Here is a 12,040-nt window from a genome sequence, read left to right as displayed (position 1 = left end):
ACATGGTGAAGACACTGAACTCCTTGCACCTCTGGTGTTATGCTGACCCATAAGGCCACTGTTTTCAGATGAACATTCAATCATTGCATCTGCTAAATTTTCTTTTAGCTGATCTTCAAGATGATCCCTAGAATGCTGTTGTCCTGAAGGGCAGCCGTCTCCCAAATTTCCAAATTTTTGTTAGTAATATCTGTATAGTAATGTCACAACCAAACAGCATTATCACCATTACTGGAGGGGGGAAAAAGTGAAATCATTATGTCATAAAATGTATTTTTATTTGGATTTTTTTCTGTTTGCATGTTAAAATTAAGAAAGGAATTATTAGTAGGTATTCAAAGGTTTTCAAGAATTGCATACCAGCTTCTTCCTATTCATTTTTAATAAACGATTTTATAAAACGTAAAATTTTCTTTTCAAATTTCCTTTTATACATATACAGGGTTATCCATTTAAAACAAAATTTTATGTTTAGTTTTAAAAAAAGCAATTTTAATTTTGAAATTTTGTGTAATTATTATGAATGAATTACTGTTTTGTTATGTGTGGGTCTAGGCCCAGCAGACCTCCCCTGTATTTGTTTACTGATTTTTATTTTAATTTTAGATGAAGTACCATGCATTTACTCAAGAAGAATGAATGCTAGTTGAGCAGTTTTTCAAGTTTCAGTCTTACAAGAAGTTCCATTATACTTGTACACTTGGAGAATCCTTTCCAAACAAAGAGAAGGACGTAGTAAGTCTACTGTTTATCATTTGATAATTCTCCAAGGAAGCCAGTTTAGTTGAAATACCAATGTCATATGAGAATGCACATAGGGCAATGAAAAAATTAGACTTGCATGCATTAGATTAGGTTAAGTATTGTTGCATTTAGTTGGACCACGAATTGAAAGAACTTAACAAAGGTATAAGGATATAATATTGCAGCTGGCTGCATAATTTGACCCAATGAAATCAATATTCTAGACTAGGGGTGGCCAATTTGCAGCATGTATGCCACATGTATTAGCATTAGCTAGGGCACATGATGCAAGAAAGCAAGCTTATATAGCATCAGCCAAAAAAAAAAAAAAAAAAAACACACACACACAAACCCCATTCTCATTTCACTTATCCACCTGCTCCAAATGTTTATCTAATTCTGCCTTGAATCTGTTTAAGCTATCAACTTCTACAATGACAGATGGAAGTTTGTTCCAGCAATCAACCACCTGCTGGCTAAAGGCAAACTTCCGCACATCTATCCTACAACTGTCTTTCCTCAATTTGAATTTATGTCCTCTCAGGCGATTATTCTGAGCAAGAGGAAGAATCCCATCAGCATTGAGCATGCTCAAACCATTCAAGGCTTTATACACCTCAGTCAGATTACCTTGCAGGTGCAGGCGTCTCCGTAGCCAGGTGGGAAGGAGCAGCAGTGCGTAGCACACGCTTCTTGATTAGACCGGGGTTCGAGCCCGTCACCACCAAATACGGAGGATGCGGAAAGGTCAGGGAATGACCACCGCATATCCAGGAGCAATATGGCCTTAGTTGCTAATGCTCCTAAAAACCAAATAACAAACAAACAAACCTTGCAGGTGCCTAGTCTCCAGACACTGTAATTTGCAAAACTTAAGCCTTTCTTCATAAGAGCAACCCTTTGTTCCATTCACTAATCTTGTTGCCTGCCCTTCTCTGTACTCGTTCCAACAGCTCTACATCCTTCTTAAAATGAGGCCTCCAGACCTGTATACAGTACTCAAGGTGTGGCCTGACCAGTGCCTTATACAAGGGGATAATCGCCTCCTTATCCCTGCTAGAAAAATTCCTTTATATCATTGACAAGACACCATGAGCTACTCTTACTGACTATCTGCACTGCTCAGAAAACTTCATGTCTGCCTGCACAATTACCCCAAGGTCCTTTTCACTCTCTTCCTGGAAGGAGCAGCAGCAGTGCGTAGCACACGCTTCTTGATTAGACCGGGATTTGAGCCCATCACCACCAAATACGGAGGATGCGGAAAGGTCAGGGAATGACCACCGCATATACCGGAACAATATGGCCTTAGTTGCTAATGCTCCTAAAAAAAAACCAAATAATAATAATAATAACTCTCTTCCTCTGTCAGTGTAGTACCACACAATTGATACATTACTCTGGGTTTACTGCTTCCCATATGTAGTACTTTACACTTGTCAATGTTAAACTTCAGTTGCCACCTCTCAGCCCATCTACTCAACTTTTCTAGATCCTGTTGCAGCAACGTACTCTCATTAGTGTCATTAAAAATCATGCCAACCTTCGTATCGTCTGAAAACTTGGACATTAAGCTCGATATACCATCATCAATATCATTAATGAATACAGAAAACAACAATGGACCCTGGGGGACTTCACTATTAACATTATTCCACGAAGAGCAGTGTCCATTGATTACCGCTCTCTGTCTACTCCCACTCAACCATCCCTTTATCCATAGCAGCAATTTGCCTCCAATGCCACACTGCTCCGATTTGTGCAGCAATCTTCCATGTGCAACAGTATCAAAAGCCTTTCTAAGATCCAAATATATGGTATCAAAATTATTCTTTGCATCCAGTTCCTTTGTGACCACATCATAGTATCCATATCTTCAAAAAGGCCTATGGGGCTGGGTAATTCCATATTGAAATAATTACACTCAAACACCTGCCAAGCGGTTAAAATTTTACTATAAAATAAAATAAGATATAAAATAAATATGATATAAATATCGGTTGAACTGGACTATTACAATAAATACAATAAAATAGGTTAAAACAATTAAAAACAATGCTAAAATCGTTAAAATATACTAAAATACTGAGCTTTCGGAGACCAGTGTCTCCGAAAGCTCAGTATTTTAGAACTCTTTGCTGTTTTTCTTTGCATCCTTTGCCAAAGATTTCTCGTAATCTGCTTAACCGTTGTGACTTGGTTACAGACCAGCTCTTATCTATCATAGACTTATCTATCATATCACCTGTTAATTTATATATATCCCATTCATTTTTCTTCTCTGTCACATGTCTAATTAGTTCATCTGACATCCATTTAGGCATAAATCTTGAACAATATTTCTTAGTTGGTATGAAAAGCCTAGTAGCGTCCAAGATTATTTCTTTGAATTCTTTGCATTTTGAATTTGCTGTTGGTAACATCATCAGTTGGTCTCCCACCGTATAGAATTTAAATACTTTCAGAGATCACCGTAGTCACCTTTACGAAAGCAAAAACCCTTCCCTTAACCCCTGATGATAGTTACCTCCTTGAGTAAATCCCACTTTAGCACACTGTGATCACTGCCACCTAGTGGTTCCTTTATCTGCAGATTCTTAATACAGGAAGAATCACTACTGATAATCAGATCAAGAGTATTACTCCCTCTAGTTGCCTCCCGAACAAGCTGCTGCAGGAAACAATCATCCAATAAATCCCCAAAAGCCTTGCTAATGTGTGAGTGACCAACCCATAAATTCCAGTCAATATCCGGGAAATTAAAATCCCCCATTATAAGACACTGATCTATTTTACTCTGATCCAAGCCCGAGGTGGGATTCAAACCCGCGACCTTTGGGTTGCCAGGTTCTGTATTGTATCATGATGTCAGCTGTCACACAGTGACCTACTCAAGCCCATTCAATGCACTGCACCCTTATCCACCTTATGTAATCTTTTACAGTTCTGTCCATGGGAGGTGGTTTGACTTGTTCAACACCATTCTTTGTACACCTTAATCACAGTGGGCTGTGAGCAATCAACAAAACATGCTGTTTCTGATATGGAAGCATACAATGCATGAGCTCCCACAATCCTGCCCTTTGAAACTCCATGTCATCTTTATGATATCCCATAACTGCTACTTTATCACTTTGACTTTCATGACCGGATGCAAATTGCCACTGCTCTAGCATAGGAAGCTGTTCAGCTTTTTTATACAGCGATCTATGTGGCATAGTTTATTATGGATGGGGTGATCACTGAGTCTATGTCACTATAAAAAATTATTGGAGAAACTTAAAACTGAACACAGAAGTCAATAAAACATAGACACTGTCAAGTGGTGAACGAAGTGATATATCGTGCACCAATGAATATGATATTTCAATTTATTTATATGCAAAATGGAAAATATTTCTAATGCTCAAATGTGATTCACGTATTGTATAAAGGCATTGTTAATAAATAAATAATTTCAAATTTTAGAATTTTCATTATTTTATTTCCTGCATAAGGTTTCAGTTTAAATGGGTAACACAGTCAGTAACCGATAGTGTATATTTCTGTGTATTCTCTCAGTTTTCTCAAGTTGGTAAAACATAGACCTTGTGACACTCTGGCAAGTGTGCACAATATGATACATTGTGTACCAAATGAATATGCTATCTGAATTTGTTTTTATCGAAAATGGTGGACATTTCAAATGCTCATTATGATTAATATGTACTTATATGAACTCATTGTTAATAAAAAATCATTTCAAATTTTAAAATTTCCATTATATTAACTCTTCATATAAAGTTTCAGTTTAAATGGATAGCACACGTAACTGAGAGTGTATATATATACAGCAAACCCCCGCTATTCGCGGGGGTTACGTTCCTGAGAAATGTCGCGAATACCGAAAACGCGAATACTGAGTTATGGCTCCCATAGTAATAAAGGGGTTCCGTTCCAAAGTATGAAATATATAAGAAAAACTAGTCTGAAATTTTTTCTATGTATGTATTATATGTCCCTTCATAATATGACTATGTACATAGACAGTACATAGTGAAATGCAAGCATGTGGCATCGAAATGAAAATAAGAAACAATTTAATATTAAATGTAATATGCCTTTGCTAGCAAAAAAACTTATCCCGCCAGTGCTATCACCAGTTTCGCTCAAGTGTTGATAAAGGAGTTTTGCCTTTTCACGAATGATGAGTGAACTTAACAGAATTTTATTTTGAGTTCGGTCTTCTATCCACATGTTTAAAGCTTTTTCTATTTTTTCTAATTTAACATCACGAGTTACAGAGCAAATTTTTGAAGCAATTAGCGCATTTTCACGGACACTACGGTGGATTTTTCCTTCCGATTTCTTGATTGATCGTACCGTTGACTCATTGATTTTATAATGTTTTGCCACTGAGGAGACACTTTTACCATTAGAAATTTTATCTAATAACTCAATTTTATTCGCTAATGTCATCACCTTCTTTAATATTTTCACATTTCTCTTGTTATTTTTAGCCATATTTTTGTAGGAGTTAGAAAGAACTTGTCCACAATAAAGTCACTTTCTTCCGTTAACACACTCGAAAAAGTCCGTTTTACACTGCAAAACAGTAGATTTATCATTTTTGTAAGCAAATCAATTTATAAATTGATAAATTTATTCAATTTATAAGCATATAAATTAAAAGCAAACGACGAAACCTTCCATGACAAGCGCATAACACATACTGAACAAGGATTAGCGAGAAACATCCACGCTCGCGATTTTGTCACCCTTCTCCCCCACCCACTGAGCGCTGTTTTGACCGGGAAAGATAATTTTAGCCACGCCCATGTTTTTTTATGGCGGAAAATATTCACGGCGCTTTAAAATTCACATTTTTTAGGTTTCATTTTATATTAAATCGGCGATCGCGAATACGCGAAACCGCGAATACAGATACCGCGAATAGCGGGGGTTTACTGTATATATATATATATATGTGTGTGTGTGTGTGTGTGTGTGTGTATATATATACACACACACAACTTCAATATTTCCATTCTTTTTTGTGAATCCTCGCTAGTTATGTAAAAAAAAAAAAAAAAATAATAAATAAAGTTGGGAAATCCCCATGTTAGGTTCTGTGCTATTGAACTTGTGCTTGTTTGAGACCATAAAAAATGGTGACTTCAAAGCATGCAGTTCGTGACTTTTGAGGTTTTTGTAAGGTTATTTTGGTTTAAAATTCTTCCAGGTATATATTATTAAACTTTGTTCTTAAAGACTGTACTGGAATAATTTCTTTTGTGAATTAAATTCCAGCCCTAAGTCGGTAGGAGGTGAAGATTTTGATAATATGATTACTGAAGAAATTCAAGAATTACTGGTAGAAAAAGAGGCTGGCGAAGCAGATTTGATGGATGGAAATGGCATTGGAGCTAAACCACATCAATTCAGAGAATGATAGTGCAGATGAAAATTCTGAAGTTCCAAAATTTACACTAAAAATCATACGGGAAAGCATAAATTTAGCCAAGCAATTAGAATCTTATTTTCTGAATGCAGATCCTTCGACTGAAAGGAACAAAGTTCAAAAGGGAGCTTCAAAAATGCTTAGCTCCATACCATGAAATTTACAAAGATCTATCAAGTAAAAGCAAACAAACCCATATTACTAATTTTTTTAAAGAAAGCAGAAGACACACGAAATCTAGATGCTGCAGAAGAAAGATCAGTAGGTGAAGATATTCTGAAATGGAAAAAAACGCTCTGGTTTCATTGTGCTTAGCAGCAATGAAGAGGAAGAAAATTAAATGAATGTACATTATCTGACATATATGTATCACAGTTCAGTTATTAATTACTATTTTAAATAAAAATTAAGTGGCTGATAGTTATTTTTAAAAAAAGGTGTATTTTTGTTAACTTTTGGAATGTAACCCCCCTCTTTTTGTACTAGTTCTTAGTCCCGTATAAAACGGTTTCGCACTACACAAGATTTTATAGAAATCAAACTACCATGTTATACAAGGGTTAGTTACCTGTGTGTGTGTGTATTTTTTTTTTTTTTTGAACACTACTTTTAAGCCAATGTTCTATATTTGTTTCGAACAATATTGTGCTTATGCGGCATTACTGCTATTGTAGGATGAACAATTAAACATTATATGAGCTTTGATATATTAGGTCAAGATTCCGATAGATTTTGGTTTGCGAGTGGTGGGGAAATTTTTTTTTTTTTTGTTTGGCGGGAAGTATTACCGGTAATTAAGGCCTAACTAACTGGCTAGCTGTAGTTGTACTAGCAGTTGTTGGATTGCCCAACAACTGCAGCTAGCCAGTTAGTTAGGCCTTAATTATCAGTAATATTTCCTGCCAAACAAAAAAAAAAAAAAAATTCCCCACCACTCGCAAACCAAAATCTGTCGGAACCTTGACCTAATATATATATATATATATATCTGACAATTAAAATAAATATGATATTTAAAATAAAAACATCAAAACATCAGCCAGTAGTACGGCAATAATGCAGAGCGAAACAAAACGCAAAATAATAAAATAAACAAACAGGGAAGGGAAAATAGAGATAATAGGACAAAAAGGTAGTCGATAATCCCCTACATAATTTAGTCAATTAAATCATTAAACCCAATTAATAAAAAATGTAAATTTAAAATAATGCCAATTATAAATAATTTAGCGGTACCCCCCTTGAAGGTACCAGTTCCAAAAAACGTGAAATATCACCAAAAAAGGGGTTAACGAAACTACCAAAAAACTAAAATATCAAAATAATAGACTGACCATCATGCCCCATATCGACAGAGGACCACGAGGCCAATAATGGTCATGGAATCGCTGCATTTCAATCGTCATACAAATCATCGCAAAGGCAAAAATATCGAAGAACCAAACCACTACTCCATTCTCCGATAGATAAACCAATGCAGAGGATTTGCATGGCGGTGGTCCTTATGCAGCGAAAAATAAACTATAGAACAGACATAGCCATATTTATTTATTTTTATTACTTTTGCCTAACTTTTATCGCACATAATATAAATTAGTGGTAGTAGTGGGTTGTTATGCTAAATAAGCAGCGCCTGTGCCGCCATCTGTTCTTTTCCTTTCTATTATATAAGCTGGTTAAGCTTGCATTATGTCAGTGGTGTGGCTCTGATCAAGAGTGTTGTCTGTTCTATAGTTTATTTTTCGCTGCATAAGGACCACCGCCATGCAAATCCTCTGCATTGGTTTATCTATCGGAGAATGGAGTAGTGGTTTGGTTCTTCGATATTTTTGCCTTTGCGATGATTTGTATGACGATTGAAATGCAGCGATTCCATGACCATTATTGGCCTCGTGGTCCTCTGTCGATATGGGGCATGATGGTCAGTCTATTATTTTGATATTTTAGTTTTTTGGTAGTTTCTTTAACCCTTTTTTGGTGATATTTCACGTTTTTTGGAACTGGTACCTTCAAGGGGGGTACCGCTAAATTATTTATAATTGGCATTATTTTAAATTTACATTTTTTATTAATTGGGTTTAATGATTTAATTGACTAAATTATATAGGGGATTATGGACTACCTTTTTGTCCTATTATCTCTATTTTCCCTTCCCTGTTTGTTTATTTTATTATTTTGCGTTTTGTTTCGCTCTGCATTATTGCCGTACTACTGGCTGATGTTTTTATTTTAAATATCATATTTATTTTAATTGTCAGATATAATTAGGCATCATGTGGAGGATGTGCATTTGCTGCCTCTAATGATTGCTACATAGCCATATTTATTTATTTTTATTACTTTTGCCTAACTTTTATCGCACATAATATATATATATATATATTCTCTCATTTACTCTCTTAGTTTACTTATTTTGAGAATTACCCTATTCAACGTAGATTTCTGGAATTTTTAATAAAAAATAACTGTGGCAGGAAAAGTATCTTGGAAAGCACTGCGAGTTACTTGAGTGAAGGAGAGGATTAACTACTTGTCGACTTGGATCAATCTTTTGTCACTTCATATACCTTTATTTGTTTGAATTCTGGCGATTATATCTCGGTGAAATTTTGATTTTCTATTTTGAGTATATAGTTTTTTTTTTTTTTTTTTTTTGTTTTGTTTTTTCTTGTCTGGATTAGTGTATAGTGTTTTAGAGTCTAATGGCACCCACACTAAGCTCCGTGGAGGCAGACCTGGTACACCAGTAATTTGTTTTACTCTGACAGGCCTGCCACCTAATTTCCTGAGATTTTAGTATCTAGGGCCTATAAAAAAAAAAAAAAAAATTGAAACGATAACGCTAGAACAGTGATTTGTTCCCATCAGACTTTTTTCTATATGGGCATGTTAAAAAGTCTGGTGAATATTTAATTTTGTAAAATTTAAATTTGGACGTGTGTTAGTGGACAGACAGAGTAGGGGAGAGAGACTGAAGGCTGGGGGGGGGAAGTCAGAAGTATGGAGACGAAAGAGAAGACGACCTCAATGATTTCCAGTGGGGCATGCCCATGCCCCACTAGTCAAACTGACTGGGCAACTGCAAGAATCACAAAGTATTGTGATTCTTGCAGTTGTAAAAAACTGCAAAAATTGAGACTGAAAAAGAAAAGAAGACTCTTGTCTTATTTGATTGGTATTGGCCCAGTCAGTTTCAAAAAAATCACGGAATGTCTGTACAGCAGTTACACTCTTTTTGTTTCAATCTAAAAAAAAAAAAGCACATCTTTAGTCTTCTGCTCAGTTGTGATGCATGACTTCTGCCATTTTGCTTACTGATGGGAGCACATGGATTCATGAGTATGTAGAGCACTGTGATTTGTTGCTACTCTCTGTTGAATTTTCCTGGAACTACTGCAGACTATTGTTAACTTTAAAAAGAAATTCAACTGATGGATGTTGCCGTCTAGGTTAATATCATTAGTGTTAATATCCATGATCTTTAATTTTAAGATCATGGATCAGACATAATGAAATAAATTAAATTTAATGTTTAACATATATTTTTAATCAATTTTCATGAGTATTAATTGCTACTTCTTGAATATTAAATAGATATTAGGAAATGTTTTATTTTATACATCTTTTTTAATTTTAATGTATATTAACTATATTGTAATTAATTTACATTTCAATTTATTTGCAGAAACGGAATATATTATGCACATGTGTCTTAAAAGTGTCCACAAGTTAAAAAATGGTAAACAGTATTCATTTAGATGATAAAAAGAAAAGTAAAAAACTGCAAAAATTGAGACTGAAAAAGAAAAGAAGACTCTTGTCTTATTTGATTGGTATTGGCTCATCAGAAAATCAAGAAACCTCTACAGGTTTGTTTGAAAAGAAAACACCATATGAACATAATAATCTTAAAAGCAAACTAAAAGTTTTCAATAATAAGAAAAAAGCCAAGAAGAAATTATTTACTGTAAATAAAAGTGCTTTAATTGGAAATTGTGAAATTCAGGAAGAACATCCAAAACTGAAAAGGGAAAAAATTATATCATGTGGGAATCAAAATTTAAGTCTTCAGAAAAAGAAGATTCTAAAAATGAAGTCAAAAAATTCAAAACTCCAAGTAAACAAGTTGAAAAAATGTAAAAAGAAAAAAATGAAATTCAGTATAAATGGAAACGGTTTATTGCAGAATGGTTTTATTTGTCAGGCTGATTCAGAAAATAAAGTTAATGAATATTCTTCTGAAAAAAGGGAGACAGAGCCTTATATGATCGGCATTCCTGAACTGTCAGAAGATGTAAATGCTACAGATGACATTCCAAAACAAATACAGGTGCAAACTCTGAAAAATAACCTTAAAACAAAATGCAGTTTATTTGATGAGTCAGAGTGTTTTACACCAAAAAAATTAAAATTGAATAGTGTAGAAGAGAAAAATATTGTGTGCAATAATAACCAAACAAATAAAAAAAACTGCAGTGAGGCATGTAAACAGGGTACCAGTTCCCAGTTAGAAGTAAATTCTGTTTCTGAGAAAAGGAAAAGGAAAAGGAAAAAGAAGCAGCACAAGAAAAATGTAGAAGAAACAGTGAAAATACATGAAGATCCAAATATTGCATTTGAGAATATTGATGATTATCTTGCATATAAACAGAAATTAAGAGAAGCACAAGAGACTGGAAATATAAACTTTATGCAGATAAGGAATACCGTCAATAAAAATACACAAAAAACAAGCCAAAAAATAGCAGAAGATGGGGAAAAGAAACAAAGGATTCAGAAACAACAGGAAATTGCTGCAGTAAAAGAAGAGCAATTGAAAGTGCAATGCAAGTTAGCACAGAGCACACGAAAACATCTTCCAATATTTCTGTGTCGTAATAAACTCATAGAAGAAATTGCAAGGCACAATTCACTGGTTATAATAGGAGAGACAGCATGTGGAAAGACTACACAGATACCTCAGGTAATTTAATTTTATTAGTCTTTTCAGTGATAACTCATTGTATTCATATTATTTTAATGAATTTTAATTTTGACTTATATGTGCTGGAATATGTACAGTATGTACATATTCCAATACATATAAGTCAACTTCTATTTTTTCACTTTGAAAATTCATGCTTGATCATATATTCGCTGTATAAGTTGATCCCTTTTTTTTAGTTATCTTTCATTTGTGCAGTGGTGTATTACAGTTCTGTATTAAAAGTCAGTTTACTTTTTAATTCTTTCTGCTCTTTTAAAAGTTCACAATGTTTACAAACTTTTTTAAGTTTAATTACATTGCACAGTAAATTGTAGTAAAGTGGTAATTGGATACATTACCCCCATACGTGGAAGGTCATGAAAACAAAATCTATAAGCAAGAGGTGTATCATCATGAACTCTGACCCTGGTGCAGAATAATTTTAGTTTCTTTTTATGTAACTTTCTAATTTTTCTCTTTTTATTTTGGGCTCACCTTATCTGAGTGCCCTGGTGCAGCTGAGGATGATATGTGCTGTTAAAGGCTTAGGTGGTGATGTGAAGTTGCTCATACTTTCATTTCTTTATATGTAGGGGGAAAGGAGAGCAAAATGGGACTACAAGGCAAGACAGTGTAGGTGCTTATTTCTCTGTGCAATGCTTCCAACTGTCAGGAAACCATTGAAACTCAGATTCACTTATTGTGTTTTAGTAAAACAATATCTGAAGGTATCAGTCATAGTGGGTCATTCCCATATATTCAGTGTTGTTTATTCTGTTTCTCAGTCCAATGACATTATTCTTTGTCACTTTTAGAGGAGGCTGTCTGCACTGTAGGATTTGACTGCATTGCTGTTGCTGTACAGTACTGGAATGAACAACAGAACCTTA

At 34.6% G+C, this 12,040-nt stretch overlaps 1 protein-coding gene across 1 annotated transcript in view; it reads left to right on the top strand.

The window, feature by feature from the left end:
• ath (ATP-dependent RNA helicase DHX33) overlaps positions 1–12,040 on the top strand; it is a 186,612-nt gene that overhangs the window by 64,493 nt on the left and 110,079 nt on the right. The window contains exons 2-3 of the mRNA XM_090375086.1: positions 607–735; positions 9,870–11,147. Of these exons, the coding sequence (XP_090231212.1) occupies positions 9,921–11,147 (1,227 nt within the window). The 5' untranslated portion in view covers positions 607–735; positions 9,870–9,920. The remainder of the gene's footprint in view (positions 1–606; positions 736–9,869; positions 11,148–12,040) is intronic.

This window comes from Mastigoproctus giganteus, chromosome 6, assembly GCF_048544385.1.
Source record: "Mastigoproctus giganteus isolate SK-2022 chromosome 6, ASM4854438v1, whole genome shotgun sequence".
NCBI classification, from domain to species: Eukaryota; Metazoa; Arthropoda; class Arachnida; order Uropygi; family Thelyphonidae; genus Mastigoproctus; species Mastigoproctus giganteus.
Note: the sequence above shows the minus strand (reverse complement) of the source record. Positions and strands in the feature narration are given on the sequence as shown.